A 17121-nucleotide genomic window follows, 5' to 3' on the forward strand; every position below is an offset into this window, starting at 1 on the left:
CAAAAAAAAAAAAAATTGCATAAAAAAAACGAAATACCAGAGATGCAAACAAAAGTAGAACAAAAAATGAGAAATTCATCAGGAGAAAAACCCTAAAAAGACAACACCTTCACATTCAACCACTTTTTCTTGTTGTTTTTAATCCCAAACTGCTCCTGAAAGAGAGCGTTGTTACCTGGGCAGTAGAGCCACCACAGTGGAAATGATGCATATAAGGTAGAACATGGGGTCAGCCATCTGGTTCTGGAGGATCCAGTATGGGTTGGATGGGGGATTACAGGTGACACAGATGGCGCTGTAGGCAAGTGTCACGATGAAGTATAGAGCCACACTGCCGAGCATGATAATCCAGTGAACCACCGTCTAAGAGAAGATGGCAGAAAGCAAAATGACAGGTTTCACTTTATTTGTCCACTTTATTTTAGCATAAATTGATTTATCTGATTTTTAAAACACTGTAAGCACTTTGATTTTTTAATAAAGGTAAAAATTAAGCTTAAAATGTCTGTACTGACTTCGAGTCAGATTCTTTCATTTAGTAACTTTTCACTTGCAGTTTTATTTTTTTTATCATTTTCTTTCAAACTCTAGTGTCACTTTTAGCTTGACAGTTATGTCACTGTGTTTAGCTTTGAGATTCTTCATTTTTGAGCATTCTTTTTTAAGCATTGAGATGTTTTTTTTTCTTCAGAAAAATGCCACATAAGCAAATATTAATTAGAAAAACCTTTTTGTTGTTGTTGTTTTTAAAGGAAATCTTTAGCACTCACCCAGGATTTAATCTCTATACCGAGATGAAGCAGGATGATAAATAAAGAACTTGTATTGAGTGGTGTTCCAAAGGTGAAAATGTCAACATCTGATCCCTGGTATGCCTAGAAAAATATAAAAAATGTGGAAAAAGTCTATCAGAACTTGTAAGGGCAGCTGCACTACTAGATTTATAAAATAAAAAAAATGTTTTTACCAAATATGGAACAAAAAAGCACACAAGACTTTGATAGAAAGCATCCAGCATGGAAATCCAAAAAGTAAGAAAATTGTATTCCTGAGGAAGTCAAGACACACGTGTTTAGATGAAACATGCAAATGAAAATGTAACAAATCTCTTCTGTTCTCCTCTTACTGACCCCTGAACCCTGACCGGTTCTGTACAGGTCAGGAACCCCCATCAGCATCTCTGCAGAAACATCTTTATCCATGATCCCGAACATAATGGGCGGTGTTGAGGTGAAGAAAAGGTTGAAGAAAATCATCAGCCAGTAGTCGATCATGGCTGTGCCCGAGAATCCGCAGTAGAATTGATACCAGAACAGAAGGTTCACGTAGGCCTGAGAAACACATTAAAAACTAATTAGAAGATGAATTGGAGCAACAATAAAAAAAAAAAAAAAGCCTCAGAATGTCAGCTTACAGCATTCTTATAGAAGAAGTAAATAATCATGTTGGCCAGGCGAGTGTAGCACCAGTGTCCGTGCACCAGGAGAAGTTTTTTCAGGTGTTTAAAGCGAGATATGGCAAAATCACTAGCCATGACTGCCTGTAAACGACAGTGAAGAGTGATGTTTGGTTAAAAACATAGTGAGGATGGAAGAAGAGATGTGTTTTTTTATAGGAACAGAAATCAAACCTGCATCCCTTCTTGACCAGAAATCCCAATGCCAACGTCAGCCGCTTGGATCATGTTGACATCATTTGCACCGTCACCTGAAACCACAGAGGGGATTTTAGTTCATTATCTGCAACTTTTAGAAATATCCGAGAGTAAATTCTAAATACATATTTATGATGTAAAATCTGTCCTAGAAGGATGATCAACACGCTTAGACATTTTTGATTATTACCAGTTGATATTTTTGCTTTTTCAGTGTTTAATTTCTGTCAGCAAATATATGAAATATATATTTTAAGCTTTTTACAGTTTTGATCCTTAATGTAGAACTCAGAATGCTTCATTTTACTCTGTTCTTAAGGACCAGCTTCAATAAAAATCGTGTTTTTAGCATGTTCTTGTCGAATTTTTCTCATGATGGAGGACATATTTAAAGAAAATTAAGTTTAAAATTACATTCCTAAATATTTCTTTATTCAAATCAATGTGAATCAGGAGCATATAAAATAATGGAGTGGATGATGGGAAGCAGGGGCAGGCTTATGCCAAGAGTACAGCACACAACTCAGAGGTGGATTTCTAATGAATTACTGTCGCTCTGCAGAAACTATGTCCTAGAAAGCAACAGTTTTTTGTTTTTTTGGGAAAAAATGACATAATAATAATTAAAAGACCATTGGGAACACTTTAACAATAGATAAAAAGATAATCAGAGTGAGACTTTATCATTTAATGAACAAAAATGTATTTTTTCTTACCAACAGCAAGTGTCATGACTTTGAGTTTGTCCCTGACCAGTTTCACAACCCTGCTTTTTTGCAAGGGAGTGACTCTGCAGCAGAGCACAGAGCGGCAGCGCTTCGCCAGGTCCAAGAACCGGTCCTGCAGGTCAGGCGACAGCGCAATGGCCAGAGTGTCTCCATCGATCATTAGAGAAATTTTCTGGGTGGTATCCACATTACGAGGGTCTGCGTGAAATCTCCTCACTTCTTCCAGAGTACAGTCCAGGATAGATATACATGTGACCTGGAAAATAATAGATGCTTTCTGAAAATGTGCAGTAAAATATTTACAGTCAAGTTTCTACATTGAGTTCAAAAAGCTTTCAAGATTTTCCAATATTTCTAGTTTTAAAGCTATAACCTATTTTTTTTTCATTAATAAGTAAAATAAAAGTTATAAAGAAATTTGCATACAGGTAATACATTTTTTTATATTTTAGGACCAGAAAATTTGAATGTGTTTTAGAAAAATTAATGCAGAAAAATTAAAGTCTTCTTAATTTAAAAGCACTGAGGTGTGTGAAATCTGTTCTCGGCATTTGACTCATCCCTGGGGGAGCGGTGAGCTGCAGACACAGCTGCACTTGGGAACTGTTTGTTGGTTTAAACCCCCCAATCTGAGCCCCTTTTTTATTCAAAATGGGTCCCATGTTTAGTCTTTAGTGGATTTGAACTCACAACCTTCCAGTGTCAGGGCGGACACTCTACCACAGGGACATACTGCTGCTCTTTAATCCAAAAGTTATACCAGAAATAGTAACATTTTAACAGATGAATGCAAACAACTGGTGTCTAATATGAAGACTCTGATATTTAACATCTTTTGTTCCTTTTTTAAACCTGAAGAACTCTTTCCTCACTAAATGAGATTTTTTCCTCATTTTTAAACAATGTTCATTTAAGATTTTAATTAAATTGCAGTATATTCTCATCTAAAAGTTCAATAATTGCATCTCTTTTTTTGTCTTACAGGTCAAAAGGTCTAAAAATCTGTCTATGAGCCGAGGACTAAATTGCATTTCTCTTTTGCTGAGGCAGACCCATTAGACCTTTTAATGCTAAACGGCTTCAGACTTGGTTACAAGGGAATTAAATTTTAAAAAAAGGAAGATCCATGTTTATGCTTCCTCCTTCTACAAACAGCTCCGTCCTGGCTAAATCTCATTACACTTTGTGGGGCAGTGGTTATAAGTGAATGTCACAAGTGGTTATCAGCTTAGGTTGTTAAAAATCCTGTTCATTAAAGTAAATTTCCTGTGAGATCTAAATTTTACAGCGGTAATTAGATATGAAAGCACTAGTTATTGTGTTGGGGTATCTAACTCCATTCATCATCAGTCACTGCGCCTCTAAAGGGAGCGCGGCGGCCCCCTCGTTTCAGAAACTTATTGGGGTATCCGTCAGAGCTGGCAGGCGTTTGACGTCAGGATGAGGAGACACAGTCGGGTTTTTATGAAAACCTTGTTCCCGCGCCGCCGGATCTTTAATGACCTCAAAGAGGCAGGTCCCCCAACGAACATTTTTCATCTTCCTCTGACGGAAATGTGAGCGTTTGACCTTTAGTTAAATTGTAAAAGTGGTGGAAAGGATTCAGTCCTTTAAATTGGAAGGAGGATGCTCGGAAAGCACACAGGAAAAGACAGCACTGCTCTCTTAAACGAGCAATATAAGACATAGAAGTGACATTTGACTATTTTAATTTAATGTGGTCAAAGAAGCCAAACTTTGAGTTAATTTGCTTTTTTTCTCTGGTCAGAGTTTCTCAATGTATTTACTGGTTCTTGTGTTTGGAATTAGTTCAATGTTAGTTGATGTTAGGTTGGGGTTGTGGGGGGATGAAAAGGAACAACAGATGGATAATGGGAAATGAGGGAAGGCTCACTCTGTCCCAACATGCTATATTAAAATGAATTGAAAGGGTATATAAGCAATCAAAGAAAAATAATGCACGTGTATTACAATTAACAGAGGTTTACAACTGTGCAACGATATGGGAAAACTGGGCATCAAATGAGAGATTCCTTGAAATGGAGTGGGAGGAAGCGAACTTATATAATCCCACCCTGGCTCTACCTTACTATTGTCTTTACATGAATTATTATTATCCGATTCTTAACTTAAAATAAAATATATATATACCTTACTAACACATATTCAGGTAATTAAGAACCCTTATGTAACAATAAATCACATGACTTTGTAAGTAAACATAGCACTATTTCAGACTTTATAGTATAGCATATGCAAATCAATAATCAAAATTAAATTAAAGATGCTATATTTATAATACAGCATCAATTCACAAACAATTTTGACCATTTTTTATGATAATTTAGCTAATATCAAATCTTAAAGAAAAAAAATATTGTTTTTGCAACATGACCTTGCCTTTTTACCTGTTTTTTTTTTCCAAGTCTTGATTATAGATTTTCAACAGGTAGATTGAGCGTTTTTTTCATATAACAATAAAGAAATGATAATTAGCTTTTCTCTTTTCTTCTTTTTTTCCAAACAAATCCAGAAAGAGAAAACTTGACAGAAAAAAGTCTAAATTTATCTCACGTGTAATTGTTCTTTTCTGTAGGATTTCAATGTTTAAGCAACACTTACCCTTTAAATAGTGATGAAATTATTTTTTTTAAATTATACTATAATAAAAAAATGTACTCACTGTCCAAATAAGGATTTATTTTAACCCCAAATCCACTGTTAGAATGTTTTTTTAATACAATTTCTGCAACTTTTTGCAACAATGAATAAAAAAAATGCCCTATATTATAATTATGGTCTACTTTATGTAAAAAATGCAAAGGTGCATTACTTTAGGAGTGGAATGTTTTCTTCCTCTTTTTTGAATAAAACACACCTGTGCTAAATACCCAACAATTAGGGAGCAGCCCCACCTTGTTCTTGCAGCTCATGTTAATCACCAGGTCCTCCTCCTCCAGTAACCTGCAGGCGTAGCCTATGTTGAGAGCTGTCTCTGGCTTGTCACCTGTCAGCACCCACACTTTGATCCCGGCTTCTCGCAGAGCTGTGATGGTGTCGGGGACGCTTTCTTGAAGACGATCCTCAATACCTGTTGCTCCTGATGAAACATCCCAAGGGAAACTCAATTTTATCCCTCCGATAAGGTCATTTGATAAAAAATGATGTTTGTAGAATGTTACAATTGAACACAAAAGTAAAATCTTGGATAAACAAAACAATCCGACTGATGCGATTTATTTGCTTGAAGGTAAACTTGTTAAGACTTTTTTTGGTCCAAATGTTTGTGAGAACAAGTTCAGGTGCAGCACTGCAGACATAATCCCCACTGCAATGTTCTATTTTTACTGAAAACTTCTTTGTCGTGTCAATCAATCAAAACAAGAGATGCTTGTTTTTTGCTTTACTCCTGTGGAGGTTCAAATTTTAAGAGTTGACTGAAGCTCTTAGATTTAAAGCTACGTTCGCACTGCCATCAGAAATGAGTGTTTAGGTGGGCACTTCCAGTGGAAAATCTATGTAGATGTACGTAAATGTTGGTCTGGGTATTGATAATAATTTCCAGAAACGATTCGATTCGATGGTTTTTCTTGCTGTGTTTTAAATGTACAAAAACAAACTAAAGTATCTGATGCTTAACTAACTCTAAAACTAGATTATGTTCTTGATTTGTAACATTTTTAAAGCTAAATCAGGTTAACTCTTTTTTCTGGTTGCCGAGTCACTTGAGCTAAAAAAATGTGTCTGATTTACCTAGCAGGGTAAGTTGTGTCTCCAGCTGCACAGCACTATCCATCATAAGCTCCTCTCTGCCTTCTATAGCTGCCAAAGCTCTCTTTCTGTCCACCAACCAGCTTTGATACTCTCTCCCGCTCACGATCTGCAACGCAGATGGACAAAGATGCTTCACAACTCAAGCTCAAATGAAAGGAATATTCTGCTTTCTTAATGGCGTGGGATTGTGCACCTTCTTTGTGATGCACAGTGTTCGGAGTCCGTCTTTCGCATAGCAGTCCAGGTGATACTGAGTGTCCGTCGCAATCTTTTTCTGTTGACCACTGAGGTGTTCTGGGGATGCATGTTTAAATTCATGTAAAATAATTGAATGAAAGGACGTCATAAAGGTAGGAAATCTGCCGTCACTCACCTGCATATGGCGTTCCAAGCAGCTCCATGATGGCATAGTCTGCACCTTTGGTATACAGTACGTACTCTCTAGTGATTGGGTGTCTCACCAGAACAGACATCCTCTTTCGGTTGGAGTCAAAGGCCAAGGTGTCCAACACCTCAAACACCAGTTCCTCCCCAGATGGAACCCTCACCGTTACGCTGTCAGGGGTGCGAGCCAGCAGGGTGAAGCCATATGTCTTGGCTGCGTACACCAGCGCCGCCTCGTCTGGACTCTCCGCCTCATAGCACAGATCTTCTGACGCTGCTGCCGGCCTGGCGCTCAAGGTCACGGGATCTGACGAACAGGGTTGGACTCCGTTGGCATCATCGCCTGCAGAATCTTCGATGGGGGAACTATTCCTTTTGGGGGTGTCAAAGATATTCCACCTTTTCACCAGACTAGAAAAGCTCTCCAGAGAGTTGTAGGTCTGATGGGAGGGTGAAGATGATCTCACCTTTAAAAATTTTGAAAAAAAACTAAGTAAATATTCAACCATATTATATTTGGTGGTATACCTCTACATTTGAACACATTTCTTTATTTCAGCCTCATTTATCTTTAAATTACCTCCATCAATCATGAAATGGAACATAAAAAAAGCTCAAATAATCACCATCTACCTGAAAATATTATTTAAATGATAAGAATACAAAAGTAAAATGAAAACATTTATTATTAAAATAAATAAGTTTTGTAAAGGATTTGTTAAAGTACTCCAGATTTTATAGTAATGTTTAACATTTTTAATTTATTTTAAAAAAGCCAACTCTAATGCATTTTTTTAGTCTCTTCCATTAATGTTTTCCATCCGCTATTTCGGTAAACTCACCCTCGGTCTCTGAGTTGTTGCCATGGAAACCACCACAGTGTTGCAAATAGCTAGAGCCAGAAAGAAGTCCATGTAAGGATCTGAATTCCTGCTGCTGCTTCTCTCCGAGCGGCTGATCTGCTGAAGCAGCTTCTCGTCTGGAATCACCTGAGTTTCCTAATGGAGCATAAATACAGTTACTAACTTTAATGACTTTATTGCAATAAAAATAAAAAAATGTTTTATCTTCTTTTTTCTTACTAGAAGAGCAGAAAAAGGTTTTATTCCTTCAAACACACAACTTTGACAGACAGAAATAGACGAAAATTAGTCAACATTGTGTTGACTTTTTCTGTGTCAGCTCGTTTCACCAGACTCTTGCTCTTTGCCCCGTGGACAAAAATAGTCCCACGCACAGCATACTGTATATTTTGTGTGTTTACAGTTGATGTAGCATCCGTAGCTTGTTCCAAAGTGTACTCAGTGGGACCATATGTCCCGTCACAGACACGGGAGCAGCGCTTAGCCAAAATGAGCGCTCTCATTAGTGACACCTTGCAACTTGGCCATCTGCAGCATCGACTAGGACCACGAAGAGCAGAGGGTGGATCAAATAGAGGGGAGGGGGGACTAAAGCAATTGGATATTTTCTATGTTTGAATTGGAAAGAAAATGTTCGGGGAAGACTGTCCTAATTGGAAAATCTTCAGGGGACAGAACAGGGAAAAAATGATGATAATGACAGTAAAACTCCAGAAATTAAAATTAATTTACGTTTATGCTGAAAAACTGTGATAGACCAAAAAAAAAAAAAAAAAAACCTAAACAATTATGCTTAAATAGGAGGATATGAAGAAGAAACTACTTTACTTTAAAGACCAGTGGTAAAGACACCACAGAGCAAAACTATTGTGGTATTTATTAAAAAATGTTGTATGTTTTTTCCTTTTTTCAGTTATAGTAATTGTAAATTATGTTTTTTATACCAGAGCTGTCAGAATCCAGGCCGACATCGACCGCTCTACCTCTGCACCACAGTTCCTCCTGACTGCTCAAAGAACTTACCAGAGGACTGCTGAAGGCCATGCCGCTTTGGGCGTTTACGGCCATCTTGCTCCTGCGTCTGCTGCCATGGTGATGAGTATCTACAGGGTTGAAGTCCTCATCCTCCAAGTACCAACTGGCCTGTGAGGATGGCGACGGTTGGCTGAAGATGACATTCTCCTCCGACTCTGTCGTCTCCTCCAGGAGGGCCAGGCGGTTGGCTGGAAAATAAAAACACATCGACACGTAAAGCCTCAACCCATATGTGTTAGACCAAGTCCTACTCATTTTTTCCCATAAACCCCCAAGGAGGAACGATCCTCAGGCGAAGAAAAAGATAAATTAGGTTCAGGGAGAATCCTATAAAAAGAAACCTAATTGGATGTCAATTTCATGCCCCATCTTCAGGCAGTTATTTGACAGCTTGTCTGAAGGAAACAGCTGTTTAGCACAGAAGAATCTGGAAGATGTTTTAACAGCAACCACTCCTTATGAGGAACTACAACACTAATGATGACACAGCATGACTGGAAAGAAAAGCAAAAAGAAAAAAAAAACAAAACAAAAAAAAAAAATAACCAGGAAGTTCTGACCAACGAAACAGCTGGCAAACTGCCATGACAAAACACAATATGCTGTTTGACTAAAGTTTATAGTTTCACGAGATCTTAACTCCATAACCCCGATTAAAGTAGATTAGATTTTGCTGTCGATACACAAGTATTAAAATACAAAACATGCAATCATAAGTGGAAATTTTCCGTCTGTACAAGCTAAGCAGAATGATAGAAGACCCATTGAGGATAAAGAGATTAGGATATACAGTACAATAATGTGTGGTCAAAAGTGTGAGCACATATATAAAGAACTAAATTTGTAAATGTAATATGAATTAAGACAATGATTAAAAGAAATAATTTAATTTGTGTTGACTTCCCTTTTAAATAAAAGAACACATGAATAATTACATCAGTTTGCCACACTGGACGGAAGCAGTTTACATGTACTTTACCTTCCTTTTTTGTGATTTGGACACTCTGGTTGTGTCCCTGTTCATGTATGTCCCATTTATGACAGTGGCAATCTAACTAAGATAATTAATAAAGGGATGAACATTGTTGGAGCCACAGAATCTGTGCATTTGTGAGTTTCCTTTGCTGCCATCTTGACTTTTTCTCTCTACTGAGGTCCTGTGGTCCTTTGCCCAATTTGTGAACCCCACAAGTTGTGTAATCAATAATATGAAGTTTAGCACAATTAAAAAAGAAGCTAACCATCTGTCGTCCTAATGGCAGGTTAATTTGAACAGTGAGAGAAAGAAAATCACAAAAAATATCAGGAAATTGACTTGAGAGAATATATATAAAGACACCTGTCCACAGCAGACTTCAAACTTTGAAAAGACTAAAGAGCTTTTAGTGGATTTGAGGGAGAAGATTGTAGACCTGAACAAAACCAGCATGGACTGCAAAGGAAAGAAGAAGAGAAATGCTGCCCATGTCCCCAAGAATACCATCTCCACTGTCAAGCATGGAGGGGGAAATATTAACGTTTGGATAAGTTTTTCTGCACACTTCACCGTGTTAATGGGAGGATGGATAGAGCCATGAGTGAAACCTCCTTCCCTCCACCAAAAGGTTTCAAATAGGAGGTAAATGGGTCTTCCAACAGGACAATAACCCAAAACATGTTAATTTCTTTCTATGGGCGAATCTAAAAAAATCAGCAAATGATCAAATACTTATATCCTCCAGTGTATTTGTAGTTTTTTCAAACATCAACAAATATTTTATCACTATTTCTGAATTACTTATGAAACTGTAAATGTGACCTCCTTACCGTTCTCTTTGTGTGCAAACTCTGTTCCCATAATGGAGCATCTGCGAAACACCATCTTGTTCTCAGTGAGCGTGCCTGTCTTGTCTGAGAAGATGTACTCGATCTGTCCCAGGTCCTCAGTGATGTTTAGGGACCGGCACTGCACTCGGCTGTCCGTCTCCTCGTCGTACAAATCCACGTCAGTCACGATGAAGAAGATCTGACCGATCTTGACCAACTCAACCGACACGTAGAGTGAGATGGGAATCAGGATCTGTTGAGGAAAAGAGGCTTTAGTCTTACTAGAAGCAAAAGGAATTGAAAAAATGACAGCATGAGTGAACGTTACTTTCACTTATTTAGAATAGGTGGTAAAAGTTATCTAAAAGTAGCGATCTCTAATGCCAAATATAATAGTACATAAGGCCCTTTCATCTTAATTAATTAAAATATATATATTTTGTTTGTCATATTGGTTTAGAAAGAGTTGATGACTACATAATGAAGGCAGCACCCTGTAGATAAATAAAAATACTCAGTAAAACACCTGCAGCAGGATGATCATGGTGAAGAACATGTAGAAACTGGACAGTCCAGGACTGTCCAAGTGACCTTTGCTGTCTGAGACCAGGAATGGGGGAACATCCGACAGACCCTTCAACCACAAGTAGTGTCCTGTGAAAATAAACCCAATGTCACTGATCCTCACATAGAAGCTGTGGACAACAGATTTCGACTTCCTTTCTTGTTCTGTCGTCAGTGAGCATTTGAATCCACGGTCAGTTTGTGTTGCAACCATTGACTGTACACAAGAACTGGACCGAGGGAGCGTGACGTCCCCATAGAAAATGGTTCCAACCATTTTTCCACAATAAGGATCACCATATTGGAGCCAGACAAAGTTTGTAAGCCGCAATTGATCCGAGGTCTGAATCAAAATTTTTGTCAACCACTCTCACCAATCAGGGGTGTGCTTGTTTGAAGGCCACACCCCTTCCACTGAAAGCAGGCTTGGGAATGCACTACATCTCCCAGCAACCCCAGCACACAGTTCCTGGATGCCGCTCACCTGACTCTCATTTGCCAAGCACTCACAGGACACTTAAGCACTGCTCAGGGCCTTGTTTAGTGCAAAGTTTTGGTTCTATCCGGACCCGATCTTCTGTCTTCTGACCCTCTGATTGGCTGCCACCTGCCCTGACCCTCACCTGGACCCTGACGACCCCAGTCTCCCCTGACTCTGATTTAAATTTTTTTACTTTTAGCTGTGTTTAGTTCCTGATTTTCTGTCTGAACTAATAAATCTATAGTGCAAGTGGAACCAACTGTCTGCCCCTTTGTGACACACCTCCTTATATTGATGCATCTGATTGGTCAGTTTATAACTTGAATAACTTGCACCACAGAAAAAAAAATCATGATGAAATCATGAAAAAAAAGGATTAGATAGAACGTGTTAAAAAAGGTATAGTAGAGTGAGAATGGTTATTCTGTTGTGTTATAGCTACTTATTTCTCCATAGAAGTCTATGGGATTTTGGAAAGCAAAAAGGAGTAAATCACTGACCCAGAGATCCAATGAGGCACATGATGAAGAGGAGAAGGACACAGAAGAAGACGTCCACGTTGAGCCTCCGCTCTAGTTTGCTGCGCTTGTATCTGGGGCCGTTGTTGTTGAGCATGGACTTGGTTTCATGTCCTTCAAGTACAGAACATAAGGTGGTTGAGATAGACACTTTATGATTAAAGAGAAGCATCAAAGAAAATTAACTTTATATCAAGTTCTGAATCAAACCTAACAAAAAACATTGAAAAAACAATCGCGTTCTTGGGCCTGGTGGTGCTGCTGCAGGTTTTCTCCAACAAAATACATCACTTGTAAAGTTGGAAATAAAAACAATCAGTTTATCCTCAATTTAAGAAATCAATTTCACACAAAAAGCATTTGATCCATCTGAGTGATTGCTTTAGGGAAAGTATTGTCTGTTATTTTTCTTTAAACTTAATGACATTTTTAAGGTGGAATAACAGGATCTTAATTGGATTCAAGTGCTTACTTTAAATTGATCATTCCAAGCAAACACCCCATACCATCACACTATCACCACCGTGTAATAAAACTTAAAACATACTTTCTAGAATGAGAAAGTCATACAAATAGGGATAAAAAGTGGCATAGATTCTTGAATACGGGGAAAAAATTATCTTTCTGTCAATGAATAAAAATGAATGTCTAGATAGTTATAGAAACAAAGTGTCTTATTTTCATTTATCTCATCATGTCACTTATAAAGTTATAAAGGCTAAAAAAAATGTGTGAATGTCAAACCAAAAAAATCACTGACCTGACCTTGTTATTTATTTATTGTAATAAAAATCCTATGATGGGAACATTTACCAAATGTGTTGATTTTATCCCCTTTAAAGCTGAAGGTTGAAGCAGTGAATCCACAGTACCTGCATACACCACAAAGCCAACAGAGTGCTCCGTGTTTCTGACTGTGCAGCCTCGCAGCAGCAAGCTCTCAATCCCAGCGCCCGTCTTCTCTCTATCAGGTTTCTCCCTGTTCCAGGAAAAAGTGAGACACCTATTAACTTTCAGCTCTTAAAAGATATTGATCACTGCTTACATATTTCCCCCACATTATCAAGTTTTTTTTCCCCTTGTAATGCACGTGACCGGACGGCGGAGCCTCTGGGAAAGATGTAGTGCATGAGGAAATCGATCAAACCCCCCAAGTAAAAAAAAAAATGTCTGCCAGAACTGTTGTAATTAAGTTAGCAGATAAAGCTTCAGGAAATCTATTTGAACCTCTCTTTGCTACTTACACAAAGCACTTGAAGTGATTGAGATTGTTGTTGGGCTTTTCACACACTACAGTCCAGTTAAAGCTCTCAGGTTCAAACACGTTGCTCTGAAAAATAAAAAAAAGGAAAGACAATCTTAAGAAAGTGAAAGGAAACATTTGACCCAAATTACAGAGTAACTCTACATGTGGGAAGGTATGCAGACCAACAGGTATGTTTGTATGTTGTAATGTTTCAATCGGGATTTTATTACTTTTTTATGTCAGTTTTAGTAAATGTTTGAAGCCAAACGTCCTCACCGATGTGCAGAGTCCAGAAATAGCTTTCCTCTGTTTCAGGTTGGTCTCTCCATCCAGGTTGGCTGTCTCTATGTGGCACACATTGTTGGGGTCTGATGTATGGAGGAGTAACAGGTCCGCAGGGACGGTTTCATTGGAAACCACTTTAACAAAGTCTCCGACTCGCACGTCTTTCCAGCGTCTCTCCATGAAACGCTTTTCTTTCCTGTATGGAGAATTGTCAAACATCAATACTTTGTGTGGATGAGAATAAAGTTGAACTCACAGTTGGCAGGAGATTCATGGAGTTCAAAAAAGTTCAACTGAGTTCAAGAAATAGAACATAAACACCAGGGAAAATACAATTGATAAATAATGAATGAATCAACCATGGACCCTTTTTGGAGGTTATGATCTACATTGGTTCTCTTTTTTTCCAATATGAAAACTTTATTAAAAATAAAATAACACATTGAGCCCATTCCCAGACAGTCTCAGCTGTCAACAGAACCTGAACATCAAGCTGGCTAACGACGGCTGACAGAAAGCTGCAGGTATGCTGCCCTGCATGTAGGACCTGATTGGGAAGCTGCTACTGAAACCACACCTCACTGCAAACAAAAACATGAAGAGCTTTACGTGTTTCACTCTTTGAAGCAAAGTGCTTTTGTGTGCGTCAGGATGTCTGGTTACAAGTGTGAAAAGGTTGATTTCTGAAGGGTGTGCTCCCAAATGAATATCTTTATCTACTATTAAACTATTTTCAAGCATCTAGTTTGAGATAACTTTGTAGAAAGTACCATTAAGGGACATTTGTCCATCATTATAATATTCTTTCTCTAATTTTGAGAGGTCATAATACCTTTATCATACCCATAAGAATAATTTTTACTTAAAAATAAAATGATTTGGAATGTACAAGATCAACTAGACCACATTTTTGAGATTTGTCTTTAACATTGATGTCACTACAGGTTCTTATGAGTTCTAGGATTAGAATAAATATAAAGAAATTACATTTTTTGTGACAAAATATTTCAGTTCAGTATTTTTCTTAGATTAGTAAGAATTGTTTTAGAAATTAGTAGATGTAAAAATGATAATAATATGGCTGGGAACATCATGGAGGTCTTAGGATGTTTTTTTTAGCACATTTTTTATCTATCTTTTCTTTTTATAGATTTCCTTTTTTTTTTTTTTATCTGAACCAGTGGCGAAGTTAGAAGAATTTATTTGGGGGTCTTTGGAAAGGTGGCAAATGAGAACAGCAGAGTGGACAGGCACACGAAAGGGTCAAAAGCATGTAGTTTAAAGTGTTTTATTATTGTTGATGTTAAAATAGCAGCTATTTTAGCTGAAGTGTTATCATTAATGGTTAAAAAATTTAAATAATTAAAAAAAAATCTTACAACTAATGTTGACTTAAAAATTTGAAAGAGAGGTGGGGATTCTCCCCATGATACCTGCAAATGTATTGTTTGAAATAAGATTAATCAAAATGTGAAGTGAATAGAACAAGTGAATGGAGCTGTAGAAATTGACAATATTCCATAAAAATAAATAAAAAATCATCACTGCACATATGTAATATATTTAAGACAAAGTTAGCATGCATGTAGCCGACTGATGCTTTAAATTATCCAGTTAACTTTCATTAAGTACATTCTACAAGAATGAGGTGTGTCTGGTTGTTAATGATGCTCAGGAACTCAACAACACTAACAAAAAAAAAAAAAAAAAAGATGACGTGTTTAACAAAGGAAGAATAGGGATTTAATTCAAACAGCCAGATTAACAGGGGACCTGTTTTTAGTTCAGGTGGAATGACGAGTTTTCGATTCAAGATAGTCATAAAAACACAGAAGATAAGGCAGGACATGCTCGAGCACACACACACACTTAACACGTCTGCATTCAAAAATAACTGGAAATGCAGACATTCGCTGATGACACGACAGTTTTTCCAACTGAGTCAGTTTGCTTATCATGGGTCTAATTTTTCTCTGATGAGGTTAAAGCTGCTGTAGTGAGATTCAGGATAAATTCATTAGCATTTGAAGGAATCAAAACCAGTCTCATCTTTTCAAGCTAAAAGGAACACTATCGGTGTGACTCAACAGCTGATTGTGGATTCTCCTAAATCAACTCGATACGCTCACACACAGGAGTTCCCTAGCTATCGATTGACAAAATATCCCATTAAGGTCTAAGATCTACAAGGTTCTACCTGTTAAAAAAGTAAATCTTTTTATTGTTTGTCCGAATATGCTCCTAAATTTCATTCGTACATTTTCTTAACCCGCTGTATCCCTTTGGGGGTTGCTGGAGCCTATCCTAGCAAAAATTCGACAGGTCGCCAGCCTGTCACAGGGTACGCCTAACTTATTTTTCAACTCACTACCCTCACTATTTTTAATGACACCCAGATGGTCATCTCTGCAGTGCGATAGTGAAAGCGTTTTAAAAGAAGGATGATACGCCACTTGCAAAAACCTGCACCGAAAACACACAATCATTCAGATCTGACATAGCAGGGAGATGAAAATCACAGACACACTTTAAAATCATGAATGGGAATCACAGCACAGACGGTTAAATACCTGCTGTAGATGAGACACGGCGTGTTGTTGAGCTTCTTGTCTGACTGGTACCTCCTGAAATCCTCCCAGCCGTCCTTCAGGGCCGTCAGGAACATGATCACACAGATGGGGATGAGAGCTACCTCAGGCTGAAAGGCATTAACTACAGGGATGAAGTTCAGAATAGCCAGGCCTACGAAGTAGATGTTGGCCAGACGGTGGAACTGCTCGTAAAGGTTCATAGGGATGAAGAACAGAGGCGTGTATTTGTTGGTTTTGATGGCGTTTGATTTGAAGAACCGATTCGGCTGCTTTGATTTACCCAGACCCTCAAAAGGTAAGTTGGATACCAAAGAGCGCAGTTCCTTCTCCCGGGCCTTCTGGCTGAGAATAGCATCCCTCATGAGGGCCAGAGGGCTCCTCCACGTCATGGTTCTTCCTTCTGCTATCCTCCTCTCTCCTCAAAAAGCTTCCATCCTCGCCAAGTTAAAGAGACTCTCTGTGGGCTGCTGTCACTGCCGTGAATGAATGTGAGGCCTGCAGTAGAACAAGTGACAGCACACCTCTGGAGGGCCCGCCCCCTCGCATTGACAGGTATTATTGCATTCCTTCCTTAAGAGTGGAAATGAGCCTGCCAATTAGAGGCGGCGCTGATGTATCTCAGCTGATTTTATCAAAGTTTTTATATTACGCAATAGTTTTTTGTTGTCTTTTAAAACGAAAAAAATGTATAAATGTTGGATTTAAACATAAGGTAACAACTAATCTGCAAAAACGTCATATTTAGTAATAAGTAATAACACCCTAGAAAAACAATCTGAAGAATTCCTCGTAAGACCCCATTGGCAGATTTTTTAGTTTTAAAGAATTTTTCTGATGTTTTAAGAATTTTTGCCTTTTTCCAAGATTTGTTCTTTAAACAAAGGACATAATTACTCTGCTTTTGAAGTGGACAGAGACAGCTAATATCTGTTATTGTGTTTGACGTTCATGAAAGGGTCACTTTGTTTTAAATGTGAAGGAAATATTCAGGCATACATTTTCTAATTTATTTATCTCAAAACTAGTTGAAAAAATCATAGAATGTAAAATATTTTTTTCTTATCATAAATAAAAACACTGCCAATGGATCTAGTAGAATTCATGCAGTAAGATTTCTTAAAATAATTTGTGATCCCATTCCTTTTGAGATTAGCTGTGAACATTTAAATTTGGTGTATTGACCTGATAATAT

At 37.9% G+C, this 17121-nt stretch overlaps 1 protein-coding gene across 1 annotated transcript in view; it reads right to left on the minus strand.

Moving 5' to 3' along the window:
* The window catches only part of atp10b (ATPase phospholipid transporting 10B), a 19176-nt gene extending 2713 nt beyond the window's left edge, over positions 1-16463 (minus strand). Inside the window, exons 1-20 of the mRNA XM_024282835.2 lie at positions 15909-16463; positions 13330-13534; positions 13052-13137; positions 12680-12786; positions 11790-11921; positions 10771-10898; positions 10245-10497; positions 8427-8626; positions 7383-7538; positions 6530-7007; positions 6350-6450; positions 6136-6262; positions 5298-5482; positions 2371-2638; positions 1631-1707; positions 1415-1540; positions 1131-1331; positions 968-1048; positions 771-875; positions 176-363 (exon numbers count right to left, since the gene is read on the minus strand). Coding sequence (XP_024138603.1) covers positions 176-363; positions 771-875; positions 968-1048; positions 1131-1331; positions 1415-1540; positions 1631-1707; positions 2371-2638; positions 5298-5482; positions 6136-6262; positions 6350-6450; positions 6530-7007; positions 7383-7538; positions 8427-8626; positions 10245-10497; positions 10771-10898; positions 11790-11921; positions 12680-12786; positions 13052-13137; positions 13330-13534; positions 15909-16318 — 3614 coding nt within the window. The 5' untranslated portion in view covers positions 16319-16463. The remainder of the gene's footprint in view (positions 1-175; positions 364-770; positions 876-967; positions 1049-1130; positions 1332-1414; positions 1541-1630; positions 1708-2370; positions 2639-5297; positions 5483-6135; positions 6263-6349; positions 6451-6529; positions 7008-7382; positions 7539-8426; positions 8627-10244; positions 10498-10770; positions 10899-11789; positions 11922-12679; positions 12787-13051; positions 13138-13329; positions 13535-15908) is intronic.
* Between the last annotated feature and the right edge of the window lie 658 nt (positions 16464-17121).

This window comes from Oryzias melastigma, linkage group LG10, assembly GCF_002922805.2.
Source record: "Oryzias melastigma strain HK-1 linkage group LG10, ASM292280v2, whole genome shotgun sequence".
NCBI lineage: Eukaryota > Metazoa > Chordata > Actinopteri > Beloniformes > Adrianichthyidae > Oryzias > Oryzias melastigma.